General features: G+C 38.0%; 1 protein-coding gene across 5 annotated transcripts in view; it reads right to left on the bottom strand.

The window, feature by feature from the left end:
* Nucleotides 1-19,760, bottom strand: part of LOC117270786 (unconventional myosin-VI) — a 184,796-nt gene that overhangs the window by 129,064 nt on the left and 35,972 nt on the right. For all 5 annotated transcript variants that reach the window (XM_078174048.1, XM_033648647.2, XM_078174049.1 and 2 more), the window contains exons 5-10: nt 17,045-17,174; nt 15,870-15,975; nt 14,204-14,259; nt 14,017-14,114; nt 13,253-13,417; nt 3,555-3,635 (exon numbers count right to left, since the gene is read on the bottom strand). In XM_078174048.1, coding sequence (XP_078030174.1) covers nt 3,555-3,635; nt 13,253-13,417; nt 14,017-14,114; nt 14,204-14,259; nt 15,870-15,975; nt 17,045-17,174 — 636 coding nt within the window. The remainder of the gene's footprint in view (nt 1-3,554; nt 3,636-13,252; nt 13,418-14,016; nt 14,115-14,203; nt 14,260-15,869; nt 15,976-17,044; nt 17,175-19,760) is intronic.

Raw genomic sequence — 19,760 nt, 5'->3', positions numbered from 1 at the left:
GTGTAGCATTACTCTGTTACAAGTAAAAAGGTATTAGCATCAAAATATAATTTAAGTGCCAAATTAATAGTACTCATTATGCAGAATGGCCCATTTTAGAATCATATATATTATGTTACTGGATTATAATTACTGATGCATTAATGTGTTCATCACTCTAATGTTGCAGCTGGTATGGTGGAGCTCATTTTAATTACTTTATATACTGCTGGGTGGTTTGACCTTTAATATTACATCATGATTTATTGGTTGATTTATATTTTACATTAATAATTTGAATCTGTACAGTAGCTAAGCTGTTAAATAAATATAGTAGAGTTAAAAGTACTAAATTTGCTTCTAAAATGTAGTTTAGTGGAAATACAAAGACTCATAAAATGACTGTAATAAAGTACAATTATCTTAAAATTGAGCTTAAGTGCTGTACCTGAGTAAATGTACCTACTTTCCACCACTGTCGACTAATACACACAGTGAGTCCATAAAATGTTTTATCCATATACACGATTGTAATTTACATATTTGTGGTCAGTCAGTGATGAGAAATCTCTAGAACTTTAAGTCTGACTGCCATGAATTTTTTTGTGGTTGAACCCTGTAGATAGAAGTGACCCCATGACCTTTACTAATAGCTAAATCATCAGTATGTTGTCTGTTCCACCGAGAACTGCTGTAATATTGGGTGTAATTAACACGGCAGACTTGGGGTCACAAGCAGGTCTCTCAATTACAGTATAATCTTGCTTATTTCTGGCTTCAAATCATGTTGCTACTCTTGGGAGAATTAATTAACTGGTGTCAGCTAACAAGAAATAGGCTCAATTTGGATTCATTTGTCAGTGAGGACTCGTCGAAACACAAGCAAACACTTATATTTCCTTACAAAGGGAAAAAATTCATTTGCTAGTTGAGGGACTACACTAAGTTGCCAAAGACTAAGACAGAAACAATAATCAGAATCACACCTGATAAATTAATTGTGCAGGGGGAGATGAGAGGAGGATGCTGCTGAGCAAACAGCATGAGGGTGTGAAAGAGAGAAGGACAATAAGTATGAAAGGGATTACAGAGGAGTTGACGGGTTGTAAATCAGAGGTGCAAACCATCCTGCACAGCGAAAGAAAAACTGTGAGCAGAAAACGAGAGCTAGAGGCAGTAAATCTAAATTGAATCTGCTGAGTAAGGTTTAAGGAGGCTCTAATGGAGTTTGCAGAGCGATTGTTTCCTTTGTTACGGCCCACAGGGCTACGACAGGTCTCGCTTTCTCCGCTCTTAGTTTGCATGAGCTTGTAACTAAGAGATGGCAGGTCACACATACTGATGTAACTTGTAACTGTAAAGTCTCTCTCTCTGTCCACACAGTGTACATAATATGTCAATAAAGTACACCCTCTGTAAAGTAAGGATATTTAAAACAATACCTGCATTTTTTATTACTATATACATTTGAAATAAACTCCCATCAACACAGAATTTGACTCGTAACTACAATGGACTTACTTGATGCTTTTATATTCATGCAACAATTTTGTGCCCTCTGCTGCAAATCTTTAAAGCTCTGTGTCACCAGTGCTATGTGCCAGAAAAAGTTAACTTATAGCCCTGCTTTTTAGTTTAAATCATTTTTCATTTAAATATATTGCAAATGAATATAAACCCTGTCTTTGCGTTTTAATATGTTTTAATTTAAGTGTAGCTAAAATCTCATATGTGGCTTTGACTTACAGCTGAATGATTGGTCCACTCTGTAGAAAATACAAACATACGTATATTGCGTGTTGTCATTTGTCATGTCACAAATGCTTTGTTCTTAATGAAGTCTAAACTCTCTGTGAGCATGCTCGGCCACTTGAGTTCAGTCAAAGACCATCAGCACTTTTAATAGAGGGGCATCTTTGAACTGGTGACTTTTATTTGTATTCTGCTCAATAATCTCATTATTGAGAAAGTCAACATGTTTTACGTCAAGGTTTTAACTGACAATGGCTCCAGCTTCTCAACAGTGAGGAATTACTGCTTTTCTCTGTTTTATATAATTGCAAACTCTGTTGAATTGTTGGGTTTCAGGCTGCTAGTCGGATATTTAAAGACAACTTGGGATCTAGAAATATTTGATGTGCATTTTTCTCTATTTTGTCACATTTTACAGACATTTTTATCATCAAATTATATAAAAAAAAATTATAACACTTATCAGAAATTAACATAATTATTGGTGGAAACCCTAAAGTGCTGTATAAATGAGTATATCTAAATATATTGCTTTAACTGAGCAAAGACATTGAATATTAAGTGTCCTTTAGCAGCCATAATAAAGAGCCTTATTTTGCAACAACACCATCTATGAACAACTCTTCCACATAAATAACAATGAATACATATCCTGGCTGAGGTCTGAATACTCAGCAAATGGTTCTGCATTTTACCAGCTCAGCTAATCATCGCAGTCCTGTCAGTCCAAATCTGATTTCCACAGCAGCTAATGTTGCATGGCTGGCAGCTTCCTTGAGTAGAAATCTTTTGGCTATTATTGCTTTGCTTATTACTTGAGCTGATATGCACATTAGTGTTTGTGTGTAGAAACAAAAGTTGAAGAAAGGTAGTTAACTTAGGAACGGTAAACTAAGATTTAATAATCATTCTTTCTTTCTCAAGCTTCAGACCATCCTGAATATTTCAAATGGGTTTTATTTTTTACTTTTGAGACTCGCTGACCTCAGTTCATCATGGATTTCTTTATATGGTCATTTACTCCAGGCCCACTACTGCAAGTGTTAACATGACCTAGCCTACACTGCTACCTAAAGCTACATGCTAACATCAGGGACACATGTAATCTTGGGTACCAATGTTGTTAATTTCTCCCCAGTTTCAGATCAGTTTCTGATCATACATTGTAAATTTTTCACGGCAGAAAGTGCCACTGTACTCCATTAGTCATTCAAGTGCACTGCTACGTGTAGCTACATGCTAACATCAAGGAAACATGCAAATTGAGTTGCTTTATTTCTCCCCAATTTCAGATCATATTCCTGTGAAGATTTTGGTTTAGGGGGTTTTATTGGGGATATTTTTAAGGTAGAAAGTGGCGCAATAATCTGTTACAGTCATTCCGTGGCAGCAATGGCAGTACAGAGATATCAAGATACAAAAGACCTGGAAATGCAGACCAATCACAGAAGACTGGGCTTTTTGGGAAGGGAGGCTTGAAGAGACAGGCACTACAACAGAGAGTCTTAGACAAGTGTATGACAGTATGGGGAAAATAAAATGTTTTTTCAAAATTAAACTTGTAGAAACCCAAAATACAAGTGTGAACCTGGAAATGAGTAAATGGCATAAAATGATGAGCATAAAAAAATTTAACTACATCTATTCTATCAGTACCCTTTGTCAGTCAACTAGATCTGGTTCCTATACAGAAATACTGTATGTATGACAAAGTTTTAAAACCTGTACCTGTACAGTGGTCTATGGAATTTATTTTATCCTTCATCTGTTTCTTCTATGAAATATGATTCATAAAATTATAATAAAGTGATTATGTACTGTACCTCTGGGCTCTTGCGATTCTGCAGGATCTGTTTGTCTGTGTCTTTGGAGGCAAAGAAGCGAGTGCATCCTCTGTTCAGGTACTGCAACACAAACAGAAAGAGAGGAAAATAAGCAAAACTTACAAGAACAAAGCAATGAGTCACACAAGCACTTTGAAGTACACGGAGGCAAGTCGAAAACTGTAAAAATTACAGGTAAGCCAGGTAAGGATGTGTCGTGGAGTTTGTGTGTGAGAAATCTGAAAGTTTTTGATCCCAAAACAAGTTTCCTTGGGTGACTTGACATCTTTTCTCTTGTATAAATGCATGTCTGGCATACGAAGAATCTCTCCACTTTTCTGTTGGTCTCAATTGTTCAGAATTCATTTCAATAATTAAATTAGCATTCGCACAAAAAGCAATCCCATCCCCTCCGTAATTGATTCTGTACCCGTTTTAATGGATTTTCACCAGCTGGCCTCCCCTGCTGTACATATATGCAGAGGAATGGGGTAACAAACTTCCCAGGTGTATTTGAAGAGGAGGAAAATGAGAGATTGGAGCTTATCTTGTTTGGAGAGGGGGAGTCCTTCTGGCCCGATCAGATTGACATAAACAACAGGTTTCATTACAGGAGAAGCCACAGGGAGGACTTTACGCTGGTTCTACCCTCCATCTCTTCAAAGGATCGCAGATGGGACACATTCTCCATTTTGTTCCTCTTGTTTTCCTCGCCTGCAAAACACTTGTTCAATCTAACTCTTACTCCCGAAGGCTCCTACACACTCTCCTCGACACAGAGGTGGACTACTGAAGGCTGAGGCTGTTTACTGAATACTTGAGTACTTCTCTCACCTCAAGTTTTCAAAATATGGTACTTTTATCTCCACTGCATTTGTGTGATGGTTGGAATTACATTTAATCTGAGATAAGCTCTTAAAGTATCACTTTCATCCGTCCTTGTTTGCTCTTTTCTTTCAACCTTTTAGGCCATCTTTCATTTCTTCAATATATACATAATCCTTTTTGTATTTCTTTACTTCTTTAAATCCCTCAATCTTTGTTCCTTTCTGTTTTTCATCTTTTCTTTCAGACTATTCATACTTCTAGATGTCCTTTTTCCAATGCTAGTTTACTTCTTTCCTGTCCTCTTTCATTCTTTTCTTTGCTATCTTCCTTATGTCACCTTTCTTTGCCTCCTTCCTTCCTTCAGTCCTCTTTCTATATTTGTTTCCTCCTGTCATGCTTTCTTTTTAACTCCTTACATCTTTCCTTTATTCTGTTTATTCCCAAGTCTGTTCTCTTCTTTCATGTTTTTTTTTAATTTCTGTAAATTATAATTTTCTTCTCTGTATATTTGTTTCCTATATCCTGACTTCTTTCCTCCATTCTTCCCCTTCTTCTTTCTCTCATTTCATACTTTCTTCTTTCTAATATTACCATATCAGTTTCCTCACTTATGTCCCTCTGCCCTTGATTGTTTCCTTAACTTATTCTGCACTCTTTTACGCCATTATTTCATTCCCTCTTCAATTCTTTAATTCCTGCCTAATTTCTTTGCATCTTTCCTTCTAATCCACAGGCTAAATCACCTGATGGATATTTCTGAGACTGCATTAGGGTGGTTCTCGTCTTTTCTCACAGATATAAGTTTGTCAGTGTCTGTAAGTGAACTTGTGTTGGACACTGCTGCTTTGCCATGTGGTGTCCCCAGGGATTGGCCTTGGGGGCTCAAGTTACTCTCCATAGACATGCTGCCACCAACATCTCCAATCGTCTGTACGCCGATGACATCAAGTTGTATTTTTCATTTAAACCTGATGAGCTTCACAACCTCTCAGTACTACACAACTGATTAAAGGCAATAAAAAAACTGGACAGCAAATAAATTTCTGCAATTAAATGTAGATAAAACTGAAACTTTTACTCAGCGATGTGGCAGAACCTTGCTGCCGTATCCTCATCTTTCCAGTCTAGTTTGCGTAATATTGGAGTGATTACTGAAACCATAAGTTTTGTTGCTCACATTAGGACTAACTGACTCAACCATGTTTCTTCCATCTCATTATATTTGTGCCTTATGCCCTTACTTCTTCTCCTTCTTTCATACCTTGTTTTCATTCCTTCCTGGCCTCTATCTTTCCATATTTATGTAGTCATGTCCTGCTTTTCCTGCTTTCTGATCCTCTTTCCTGCCTTAGTTTTGCACTCATTTCTGTCCTGCCTTATTTCTTTACCAATTAAGTTCCTTCAGTCCTTCTCCCTGTGTCCTAGTTTGAACAGAGGACTTACTTTGATTATGGTTTCCATTGTGGTATTTATACTTTTACTCCTGTAAAGAAACCGAGTGGTTCTTCCACCATTGCTGTGTTAGTTGCATCATTTTTAATGTCTTATCTGGACTGTGTGAATCATTTTACACCAAAGACAATTTAAGAAAATGCCCTGAACAAACCTGAACGCCCCTCACCCCTCCCTCTTGCCTAAACAAAACTTTAAGAGTTAATCACAGACGCTGAGCTCGATCTTCAACTGCTCTTCTAAGAGAACTTGCTGGATCTTTTTTCACTTTCCCCCACCAGCAGGGAAAACTGCAGATATATGAAGCTATTAAAAGCCGTTGAACCGACTGTGGGAGGTGTAATAAGTTGCAGGGGGACACTGGTGGAGCCCTGCAGAGCGAGCGTCGGCACTTTAAGGCCTGACAATGACGCAGGTGAGAATAGACTATTGAATTGAGATGCTGCCAATAAAGGGATGACTCTGTCAAAAAGAGTCTTCTCAAAAAATGCTTTTTTATTCTCCTCCAAAAGAAGTGGAGGCAAGTATGACTCAGCTCTTTTCTGAGAAGCAAAGACAAAGTCTGTTTAGGATCTGATTTTAGCCTGAGGTCAAATAAGAAAAAGATGCACAGGGAAACAACTGTTTTTTTGCTGATTTTTGTTATTACGGCTACTGAGTTATTGCTTTTTATTTTGTCTTTCCCCTCTAATGTACTCATTATTGCACTGATACACATCATCATTTCTAGTTTATGTGATTCTCTTTCTTTTAACTCTTTAGTCCAAGGATGTTTTTTCATGCCCTTTATTGACAGGCTCTTGATGTAGTCACAGCATGCCATATATTATTATTTTCATAACAAGCTGGTCTCCTCAGAGATGCCAGCAGTTGGCATGTGCAGGACTGAGGGTACCATTGAGGAGTTTTACATTCCACAGTTAAAGCTGTACAAGTATCTTTACATTAACAATTGATGAAATGGCTATGTGCAATATGAGAGGTGTTGAACCCACACAGAATTATCAACAACTCTGCAGCTCTACTGAGCTTTTTAAGATTCTTTAAGCTCAGAGTTTGTTTTTTTTTGTTTTGTTTTGTTTTTTCAACATTTAGCAGCTGAAGAGACAGATTTTTTTCTCAGGAGGTGGTGGAGACCAAAGCAAAGTTAGAAACAAAGTAAATATTGGATTCAAATTCAGTATTTCTTTGGCAGAATTTTATTCCCAGTAGCCTAAGGAGCACTTTGAAAAAGTTTTCAGATTCATAGTCTTGTTGGGAAAAACACTAAAACTTTATTTTAGGGGTCCATAAAGTTCTAAGAATTTTCTGGAAGTTTCCTTGTAAAAGTTATATTGCACTAATTAGTTATCAGTGATTTCTATTAGAGTTTTGTTAGCTGTGTTAAGTTTATAATCAGTGGTTGAATTTCAGAGATTTGTTCTGTAAAATAATCCCTCAATCTAAATAGACCTCACCAAAATTATAATTGAACAGCTAACTATAAACCACACACATAATTACAGAGAACAGAGCCTGTTTTCTCATTTCCAGTCTTTATGCTAAGCTAAGCTCACCAGCTGTTGGCTTTAATATATACCTTCATATTTATTGTTAAGACAGAAGGGTGGCATCAATTTTCTCAACTGGGCTAAAGAAATCTTTTTTTTAATAACATTTAATTTTATAACAATGAATATTTCTTTTGTATTATTTCTACTTATCTATTTTTGTTCTAAAGAAGAAAAGAGGCTTTTAAGTAGCATCTGGTGTCTGGATTTGTTGTTGTTTTTTATATTTATCACAGTTACAACCATTATTTTGATATTTAATTTCATTTTCCTGCCTTTTAAAAAAAAAAATATATTCTCACTCGTGCATTAATATATACACTTTTTTGTGTCTGACTTCTGTACTTCCCCTAAATCTCCCTTCACAGTTACCTGCATCAATCTGAATTTATCTAGCAAAAGAATTTACAGTTTATTGGATGTCAGTCTGTTCAAAAGAAAGAATCTAGCTTTTGTACTTTAAAGTGTAAACTTTACCGTTTTCTCAGAGCATGTCAACATATTACATTTAAGAGGTCTGAAGCTGACAGGCAAAATGTCTAAAGATCAATACTTCTTTTATTTGAGCAACATAACAGCAGAACTGTAAGAGCCATTATCTGTGCATTACCCACTTTCACTGCAGCCATTACTGGACAATTCTTTGTTTGTGTCTAGGAGTGAACAATTTATGTTTAACGGGGAAACAAACCTGATGGTAAATGCGGCCATTTGATCCTCCTCTCCTCTCTTACCACAATCAATGACTAATAAACACAGTACAGTGTGACAACCAGATGGGCTCCAGCTTTAATGAAGATCTGGTGCCAAAGACAGCTGGGCTCAGTGACGGCTCAGTGCTGCCCTCTGCTGTCTCATGGTGTCAGTGTTTCATCGGTTCCCACTCCAGCCTCCCTTAATATATGCGTATAAGCGTTTAAACTTTTCTTGGAACGTGTGTGTGCAAATAGCTCACAATAATATATATGTATATATATGTATATATATATATATATATATATATATATATATATATATATATATATATATATATATATATATAAATCAATGCGTTTTCTTTATTTTCATGACTATTTACATTGTAGATTCTCACTGAAGGCATCAAAACTATGAATGAACACATGTGGAGTTATGTACTTAACAAAAAAAGGTGAAATAACTCAAAACATGTTTTATATTCTAGTTTCTTCAAAATAGCCTCCCTTTGCTCTGATTACTGCTTTGCACACTCTTGGCATTCTCTCGATGAGCTTCAAGAGGTAGTCACCTGAAATGGTTTTCACTTCACAGGTGTGCCTTATCAGGGTTAATTAGTGGAATTTCTTGCTTTATCAATGGGGTTGGGACCATCAGTTGTGTTGTGCAGAAGTCAGGTTAATACACAGCCGACAGCCCTATTGGACAACTGTTAAAATTCATATTATGGCAAGAACCAATCAGCTAACTAAAGAAAAACGAGTGGCCATCATTACTTTAAGAAATGAAGGTCAGTCAGTCCGGAAAATTGCAAAAACTTTAAATGTGTCCCCAAGTGGAGTCGCAAAAACCATCAAGCGCTACAACCAAACTGGCACACATGAGGACCGACCCAGGAAAGGAAGACCAAGAGTCACCTCTGCTTCTGAGGATAAGTTCATCCGAGTCACCAGCCTCAGAAATCGCAAGTTAACAGCAGCTCAGATCAGAGACCAGATGAATGCCACACAGAGTTCTAGCAGCAGACCCATCTCTAGAACAACTGTTAAGAGGAGACTGCGCCAATCAGGCCTTCATGGTCAAATAGCTGCTAGGAAACCACTGCTAAGGAGAGGCAACAAGCAGAAGAGATTTGTTTGGGCCAAGAAACACAAGGAATGGACATTAGACCAGTGGAAATCTGTGCTTTGGTCTGATGAGTCCAAATTTGAGATCTTTGGTTCCAACCGCCGTGTCTTTGTGAGACGCAGAAAAGGTGAACGGATGGATTCCACATGCCTGGTTCCCACTGTGAAGCATGGAGGAGGAGGTGTGATGGTGTGGGGGTGTTTTGCTGGTGACACTGTTGGGGATTTATTCAAAATTGAAGGCACACTGAACCAGCATGGCTACCACAGCATCCTGCAGCGACATGCCATCCCATCCGGTTTGCGTTTAGTTGGACGATCATTTATTTTTCAACAGGACAATGACCCCAAACACACCTCCAGGCTGTGTAAGGGCTATTTGACCAAGAAGGAGAGTGATGGAGTGCTGCGGCAGATGACCTGGCCTCCACAGTCACCGGACCTGAACCCAATCCAGATGGTTTGGGGTGAGCTGGACCGCAGAGTGAAGGCAAAGGGGCCAACAAGTGCTAAAAACCTCTGGGAACTCCTTCAAGACTGTTGGAAAACCATTTCAGGTGACTACCTCTTGAAGCTCATGGAGAGAATGCCAAGAGTGTGCAAAGCAGTAATCAGAGCAAAGGGTGGCTATTTTGAAGAAACTAGAATATAAAACATGTTTTGAGTTATTTCACTTTTTTTTGTTAAGTACATAACTCCACATGTGTTCATTCATAGTTTTGATGCCTTCAGTGAGAATCTACAATGTAAATAGTCATGAAAATAAAGAAAACACATTGAATGAGAAGGTGTGTCCAAACTTTTGGCCTGTACTGTATATATATATGATATACAGGTCCTCACAAATCCCCTTAGTTCGCAGTAACAGAGACGTGGACTGGGACGTGAACAGGCCGAGCCCAGATTTATTCAGTCTAATAGCACTGGATAATGTCCTGCATTTGCTTGTCAATATGTCTAATATCCCAGTGACTCTAAGTAGACTCTCCAGCAGCTCTGATCACGCGTTCATCATCACAGGAGAAAAGATGTTTTCTGATGATGACTAAAAGTATGGTGTGGCAAGAAAATGACTGAACTGGTGAAAAACTGGTGGAGCGTCATGCTGCCATTTTCTCTCATTTCAGTCTGTCCATATCTATCTGGGGACCAGTTCTGACTGTCCTCCAATTCCTTTTGGATCAGGTGTCACATCGGGCTTGGACTGTTATTCCACAGATCTGTTTTTAGAATTCATGGGTACAAAATTTTGGACTTTTAAAGGAGATGCTGGTGCAAGCTGTCCAACTGAATGTTAAGATTAATTTTGACTCAGAAATACTTTAAGGGGAACTACACTCATTTTTAACATTCATACATTTTATTTCTGTGTTTGAAGACAGTCCAAAAGTGTTAGTAAACATTAACAACTCTACCAAATCCAAAAACTAGAGTGCTAAAACTCAAAAGTACACTGTTACTACATGCTAACTTCAGGAAGCCATTGCCGATGTTGTTTATTTCAGATCATATTCCTGATGAAAGATGTCCAGTTGTGTTTTATTCACTTTTATTCACAATAAACAGTGCTGCTATACTCTGGTACAGTCATTCCCCTGGCTGCAATGACTGTGCAGAGACACTGAGATATGGGAGACCCCTAACGCTGACTAATCAGTACAGACTGGGCTTTTTCTACAGGGGAGCTTAAAGAGACAGGTTCTACCACGGAGGGTGAATACAGGTGTTCCAGCACGGTCTGTATGAGGACAAATGCAGTGTGTTTAGTGTGCATTAAAGTTTGTAAACATGTTCTAGTAGAAACCCAAAATACAAGTATGTACCTGAAATGAGTGTGATAGTTTCCCCTTTAAATACTTTCCTTCCTTGTTTGAAAATGTTTTCACATGAAATAGGAAGCACTATGAGTGTTTCCTTCTCTTCTCCACTGGGAGGTCAAAGGTCAGGTCCAGTTACCAACATGTTCAGCATACATCAAGACGACTTGAACTTGCCAGTTCAACAATACAACAACCCAGACAGGCTTTGTGACATCACATCTCTTATCAGACATGACTGTCTCGTGTGGAGAGTCCAGATGTTGTAGAACATCTGCTCTCCATCAAGTGTGTGAAAAAATGAATGTTTCTCTGGAGATACAAACATAAATTAAATATCTCAAGGCAGTTATTCACACTTACAGATGAAAGCATTCTCACCAACACCTGCTGCTGAAGTCAGCCTGTTTGTACATATATCTTATATATTTTTATGAAGAGTGTCTAGGGACAGAGGGCATCACTTGAGGCAAATAAGTGATTCTGGATATGGGGCTATATAAATGAAACTGACTTGACTTGGCTTTTTTGTCTCCTCTCCAGAGTACTCAGAGACTGATGGCACACTCTCTGTAATTCCTGATTCTCTTTAAAAAGATTCCCCAAGGGCACACAGAGAAATTTAAAAGGCCCTCATAACGTCCTGATTTGCATTTTTAAATCTGCATGGACTTCTAATTTCATCAATGGGAGAGGAGACACAGAGAGGGTTCTTGCTGACAAAGCTAAGACAATAAAATATTATTTCTTCAATTTATTTGATTTACTTCCTGTTGAAGTTAGCGTTAGAGGGAGTTAGAGGGAGAGAATGATTTAAAAGCTCCACTTGTTGCCAAGAGAGTCTATGATGGATTTACTCAAAAGAATTTGTATTTATGCCTACTGGCCAACATTACTTATCGTTACTTATCACTTCAGTGCTGCCACTTTTTTTTATAAATAAAGTTACAATATAGGTAATAATTCTGTCTGCAGAAGTAACAAAGCTGTGCAGCTGTGTGGGGAGGGACAGTCAGTCATCTGAGTTAAGACAGGAAGCTGCTGGATACCAACTCAAATTTCTGCTCCTGCCTCCAAAATGGTCTGTCTATAGACAGAACCTAGCATATGACAGGGGTTTGTTTTTTGTTAATATTACATACATAGTTTTGTACATATTGTACAAATGGACTAGATAATTAACAATTCCTGAACATAATTCATGACGCTGAAAACCTAAACACTGAATGTGCATTCTTTTGTATGCAGGCTGCTGCTTTAAAGTGTTGGCACCTTTTTAACACCAGTTCATGGAGAAAGTAAACTGTTTTCTGATCGGCAGTTACAATTATTTGTTCTTACTGTCAGAAAATCCTGTGAAAACCAACAATTTGTTTGTCTGTCACCTGTCAGTGGCTCTTAGCTCCAAGCCCACTGGTTTCTACTGAAGACATACATCTTTAAAAACACCTCACAAACATATTGTTTCTAGGGCTGTCGCCTTCTGGTCGAATGGTCAATTGGTTGGTCAATTCTCATGGGTCGGACAATCAGCAGTGGTAATTTAATGAGGCCATGTGTCCACCAAAATGTTACTTTTCGCAGCTAAAACTGCAGATCTTGTTCAGCACTTGTATTTATTCTCTATGATGGTTGGTCTTTGTGGAATTTGTCCTGTCCCTTCTCATTGTGATTGGACGGCTGGTGACAGTGATGGGCACAGCATTTTACCCAAAGTTAAACATTTTTAAACTCTTATTTTTAATGAGAAAATGGATAAACAATCACAGAAGACACTCAGTGTCGGATTTATCGCTATGGATTTATTTTACTAAGTCTCCCTAAAGACACCACAGTTCAAGGCTGGATTGCCAAACTTCTGGCAGGGATACGATCACACCAGAGACCCCTGTTGAAGCAGCACAATGGCTAACATAGTCTCTCTCTCTCGCATGCAGCATAACAGAGTTATTTAACGTTAGTCACCTAATGTTGTCTCTGTGGCCCAGGGAGAAAAAATATGTTATAAATCTATATCATATTTTGTACTTGATGGAGAGACTCTGATCAATACTGCACCCTGATGTGTCCATCCATCATCTGCAGTATCCATCTATCTCTCTTTACATCCGTGGTGTCTGTTTGACTGATTTATTTCTAGATGTGACCAGCCCACATGAGTTCATTAAACACCATATGTATAGTTTTTATCTAAAGAACATTAAAGACAAGCTGCGATGCGTCCGTACCCTGAACGTGTCCGGGGAGCTGAGGTGGAACTTCTGCCTGATGTCCTCAGGGGCTCCGGCACATAGTCGGTAGAAGATGTGGTAGTTTCTCTCCTCGGAGCTTTGTGTGCAGATCCTTGACTTCTCCAGCAGGTAGTGCGACACAAAGCCGCCCACGACGGCATTCTAAGCACACAAGAAACACATTTCAATACCCTAAATAGCTACCAACTGCATTTAAAGCATCTGTCAAGGCAAGTTGGCATCATACTCTATTACTTCTATTATTAAAGTCAGTGACGTACTTTGAATGGAACTAGAAATATCAATAAATTATGAGCAGTGTCGCATTTTACATTGGTTTTCATGGAGAAAACTGCAGTTAATAAAGTAGGAGATCGGGAAAGCTCAACGATAATACAAGCAGTATGAAAACTAAATGGAAATATTGTGATTTATAGCATATACGCAGGCCTGCAGTCACGACAGATACAAAGACATGAGTAATGATAATAACTGCAGAAACTGAGGCCTCATTACTATTTGTTTTTTGCTGTGCAAGCAGCTGAGATGATACAGGGAATATTGTGTTTATTTATGAATACAGAGACATTCATTAACTGCATATGAAGATCAATATAAACAGTTTAAATAGCCATAGCTATTAGGCATCATATTTAATTCATAGCTTTTCATTGTTTGTGAAACACTCATCTAGAGAGCGCTCAGGAGACAAACCAAGAAGTTTAAATCTGTTATTATTCTTTGGTAACGCAGTGAAGTACCTTCTCATTGAAGTGGATTTCCACAAACTTTCCAAAGCGGCTGCTGTTGTTGTTCCGGACAGTTTTTGCATTTCCGAAAGCCTCCAGCAATGGGTTGGCTGCAAGGTTAGAGAAGGAGTCACAAACACAAATTCATACAGAGAAAGCAATGTCTTTAACGGACATGAAGAGCAGCAGTGAGTCTGACCTTCCACTATTCTCTCGTCGATGTCCTGACCGGTTCCATATGAGGTTGTCAAGTATCTGTCAGGAGAAATACAATATAGGAGAGTTACGAAGGGTAATTCAACAGGCCTGCAACAAACACTGCCTTTAACACTGTCAGAGTGTTGATTCCTCTCAAAGGTATATCCTGAGGTTGGAGTTTGTAGGTTTTTTTTTTACTTTATACTGAGAGCCACTACTTTTTCAACCCCATTTATAATACTGAGACAATACTTTTTTATCTAATATGAACATCACTCCGTAATCAGAGTAATAAACAGAGTAACCCAATACATTGGTATATATTTGACATATTTACATTTTCATAAAATACACCTTTTCTGTTGCATATGTAATCACTGCAAAGTAAGTTTATGATGAAGGTACAATAAAGCAAGATGAAGCCATGTAAAGAGATAAATAAAACAAAGTGGAGTAAAGTGAAGTATTAAAGAAAAGTGAAGCGAACTAAAGAAAAGCTAAATAAAGTGAAGTAAAATAGAATACAATGAGAAAAAGTAAAGTGAAGTAAAGAAAAGTGACATGACATTAAGTTAAAGGGGACATTTTGGTACTTTCATCCTGGACCCTGTTGTCCCATGTTTTTGTGTTAAAGTGATTAATGGGAACATCAGTGTCTGAAACTGTTTCAGTATTAAGTGAGACCGCTGCAGCCGGCAGCTGTGAAAACTGGCTGCAGTGTAACCATGTGGTTTATATGCACATACAATTTACATCCACTGAAAGTGCTTGTTTTTGCCAATAACATGTTTGGATTAATATACTAAGTGTCTGACAACATTATGGAAAGGATCTCTACAGAGGTAGAGATCGATTAAGAGTAATATCCTTTAACCAAAAATAACCAGAAATCACCAGTGCCAAACCCACCAGACCCCGTTTAAATAAACAGTAATTTTAGCTTGTATAAAACCAGCATATTTTCATATCTAACTGGGTGAATTAAAGGTTTATTTTAACCAAACCAGAGCTGGTGATTGTTGGAACAGTGGAAAGAAAAACCAAGGTGGTTTCTGAGAGTTTAGGTTTGTTTTTGTTTTGTTTTGTCAACTTTGAATGAAGTGTGTTTTACAATGATAGAATTACTGTTTACTTCAATGGGGTCTGGTGGGTTTGGCACTGGTCTTTTTGGGGTGGTTGCTGGTTAAACAAAAATGATCTTACTCTTTGACAAAAACGTCTGCCTCTGTAGGGATCCTTTCCATAATGTTGTCAGACACATAGAATAATAATCAGAACATGTTGACAAAAACAAGCACATCCAGTGGATGTAAACTGAGGGTGCCCCAAGTTGTTACATTGCCATCTGTTTTGCAGCTACTGGATGCAGCGGTCTCGCTCAATAGTGGACCAATTTCAGAAACTGTTGACTCCATTAGTCACAACACACAAGCATGGGAAATAGGATGTATGCAAGTAAAATAAAGTGGATTGACTTGAAGTAAACTGAAATACAGTGACGAAAAGTAAACAACCGCAAAGTGACATGACATAAAGTATGGTCAAGCTGACATAAAATAAAGTGATATAAAGTAAAGTAAAGTGACCAAGTTGAAAAACAGGACATAAATTGGTCTTCAGACATGTTCCTGTCTACGCAGTGTTTAAAGATGCATCGTCATCCTCACCTGAGCACAAACTTAGTGTTTTCGGTCTTCCCGGCCCCGGACTCCCCTGAGACGATGATGGACTGGCTCATCTTTAGGACCTTCATGTCCCTGTACGCCTTATCAGCTGGCCAAGAAACACAGACGGAAGCAGCTGTTAGATTATACTTTCCTCCGCCTCAAGGACACAAACCTGACCCCAATAATCAAACACATATTACACTTTTTTTATGTCTGCAATATAAAGATGATAAGGCAGTCTGAGTCCAGATGGAAACTGTGGTGTTCAGAAGAGTGTGGGAAATCTGAGCGCTGACTGCTGCCTGGAGGACAGATTGTAAACTACAGCAGGAGATTATTAACAAATGGACACTGCACAGAATCGCTTGTTGGTTTTGCTCTTTTCATGGGATTTGAAGACTCCAGGAAAAAAATAGAATACTGAAGCTTAGACTTAAGGATATTAATATTGTTAGGTTTGGCATGATAAGATATACAGACTAATTTTGTTTTAGAAATACAATATTTTTTAGTTCCTACAAGCCCAAAACAAATTTGTCTAAATCTAGATTTAATGTGTAACAATGTGACATGTGTAACAATGTCCATAGACGTCCCTGAGGGGATTTCTTAAGAATAAATTGAGGTCTTAAGAAGTGTCAGCCAAACTCCAGGTGTAAGATCAATCAAAAATGACCAAGAATCAAACACAAATTAAATTTGCAAAATCAAAAATGATAAAAATCTAACCAACAGAAAATAGAAAAAGAAAAAACTCAGAAAAATATTTGTTTTATTGGAGCTATCAGCATGATCAGCAAAAAAAAATACGTCCTCGAGTGAAAACATAAATCTAAAGTGCTGGGTGATGACAAATCAATAATATATCCTCTAAAACAGCCATTTGTCTCTGACTCATAGTGGAATCACTGTTTGACAGCAAAGAGAGTTCAGAAACCTGACAAATGCCAAAATAAAAAACTAACAAAAAACAAGCTTGTCCTGTTACTTAACCTGTTAACATTAATAACAATAAACACAGCTCCTCCCACACAGAAATAACTCTGGTACACTCAGCAGAAAACAGCCTGATATACATTAGACGACCAGACCTACATATACTGAAGCCACAGATATGAAAAGCAAACAACAAGCCCAAGCTCCTCTTTAATCTATAGTCATTTTTGTTTACTCACCGATGGCATAGACATGCGGCGGCAGCGTGCCCAGCGACCTGCCCCGGTACTGGCTGATGGTCTCCGGTGAGTAAAGCTTTGGGATGTCATAGTACGGATTCACTGCGATCAGGATGTTGGCTACAAACGTCTGGATGAGGAGAACAACAACAATGATTAATCAGAAAACAAATCCAATGACTCACAGCAGCCACAGAAACAAAACTGCAGCCTCATGACCAAACATTGTGATATTCAAAGCTGTCCAGCAAATGTGTTGTAATGACATGTTTTCATTTACTTTCCTACATTTCCCAGAACCCCAACGCAACAAAAGGCATCTAATTCCTGCTTTATGTACTTACAGTGGGAGGAACAGACGGAATTTTTGTAGGGAAGAAAAAAATAGTAGTAAAGCCCTTTTAATTCAAACTTTATTCTCAGCTCCAGTGTTGTATTTACCTTCAGATGTTCATTAGTCACTGTTAATACATCATTGTTACTGGAATTGTGAAAATTCACTGCTGAATTTAAATAACAGAAACTAGACATAAACTCCACAAAGGCTGGTGATAAAACTGAATTCAATATTATTCACATTACTGTTGATTAATTCTTTAATCAGCTATGTTACATTGTTTTGCCCCACATCTGACGAAACTTCTAAAATGTATAGAACAAAACCTGCTATTCTATTTTTTATTATTTACTTTTTTAGACTCTGCATGTCAATATTGACTTAAACAAAATAATTAGATTTTTTTTTTGTTACCATTGGCATTTTATACATTTGTGTGCCCTTTTTTTAAATTGTACAGCACTTTGGTCAACTGCGGATGTTTTTAGATGTGCTATATAAATAAACTTGATTTTAGTTTGTTTTGCTTAAACCACATCACAATATTATCATATTCAATATGATAACACAAGATAATATTCAAATCATTGCCTTGCAGTCCAGTGTTGTTACTGTTAGCACCCTGAACATGTTGTTAATGAATATGAGGAGCTTTTGAGCAAACAAACTTTGTATGAATCCCTCTGTGTTGCTGTTTAGAGCAACTTACCAATTGACCATGTGAAAAATATATTAAATCATTTGTATGAGTAAATATTCAAGCCATGACTTTAATTCAGCAGTCAGTTCCTTCTTCTGCCACTAGATGTCAGTGTGCACTGAGTCTGATTCAAAGCCAACACCAAATCAGATCAGAGCTCATAATAAGACCATTAGAAAACACTAACTGTGGTCACTAATGTGTGTGGTGAGTGTGTTTATGTGAGCTGTGTGTGTGCTCTTATATTTCTGTGTTTCTAAAGAGCAATTTGAGTTTCAGACCATGGCAGTGGTCAGGATTGTTGACAAAGTTGGAACATTCTGGAAAGTGAGGACAAAAGTCAGGACATTTTTAGGGGGGGGGAAATGAGGACTTATTTGGAGTGTGAGAGCAGTGCCCAGTCCTCATTTCTTCAAAGGGCTGTTTAAGGGTTAAAGGTGCCCACTGTAGGGGCGTCGGTAGCTTAGTGGTAGAGCAGGCGCCCCATGTACAAGGCTGTTGCCGCAGCGGCCCGGGTTCGAATCCAGCTTGTGGCCCTTTGCTGCATGTCATCCCCCCTCTCTCTCTCCCATCTGTCCTGTCCATTAAAGCCAAAAAAAATATCTTTAAAAAAACTGTGCTCTGTCTTATTTTCTGTCATACACAGAATATCACAGTGTCAGATGTTCATATAAAACATGGCCAAAGTTTCAAATAATTAGGTAAACATATGTAAAAGTAATCCCTTTGAGGAATAACCTCAGGCTCCAGATCAGTCTGAATACTTTGTTTCCAATGTTTGTTTCGTTTCTACTTTCAAGAAAAGTTGGCGTCAGCTTGAGTTCTTCATACAGTCATCTGCTCCAGGCACACTTCACCAAGTGTTTACATTAGCCTACAATCTCACAGGTATCTACATGCTAAAGTCAGGGAAACATGTAATCTTGTTTGCAGATATTGTAAAGTTCTCCCCTATTTCGGATCATATTCCTGCTGGAACATGTCCCGTTGCAAAGATTTTGGTTTAGAAACTTTTACTGATTTTTCATGGTAGAAAGTGGCGCTATAATCAGTTGCAGTCATTCCCTGGCTGCTATGACAGTGCAGAGACACAGACATACGGAAAGCCCTGAAAGCTGACCAATCAGAGCAGATTGGGCTTTTTAAGGAGGGGGGCTGAATACAGCACAGACAGTTTGAGCATTAAAGCATGTAAATATTCTATCATAGTAGAAACCCAAAATACAAGTATGAAGCTGATTTTAAGCATAATAAGTCCCCTTTAAGTCTCATTTTTAGGGTTAAAGTTAGATCTAGGTTTAAGTAAAGACTACTGTAGTCCCGTCAAGTACAGCTGCACAGATGTGTGTGTGTGTGTGTCTGTTATAAACACGACATGTACCTTCATATGTTCAGATAAAATGTGTGTTCACCCTTTTAATGTGTTTTTACTTGTCTCTTACCTGGGGACTGACTTGACCTGCACACACTAAGAGGACAAGATGAGGTAATGCCTAGGAAGCTTATTAATATGTCAGCTTTAAATAAAGATGTATTTTATCTCTTTTCTAATCATTACTTTTATTTATGTCTAATGATCTCATCTCTGATGTGCCATGTTTAGACTATCACATTATCATTATTATTTTTACCGACTGAGAGTGAAAGTGAAAACTGAACGGTGCTGTGAAGTGTTTGCC

This window comes from Epinephelus lanceolatus, chromosome 13 (genome assembly GCF_041903045.1).
Source record: "Epinephelus lanceolatus isolate andai-2023 chromosome 13, ASM4190304v1, whole genome shotgun sequence".
NCBI classification, from domain to species: Eukaryota; Metazoa; Chordata; class Actinopteri; order Perciformes; family Serranidae; genus Epinephelus; species Epinephelus lanceolatus.
Note: the sequence above shows the minus strand (reverse complement) of the source record. Positions and strands in the feature narration are given on the sequence as shown.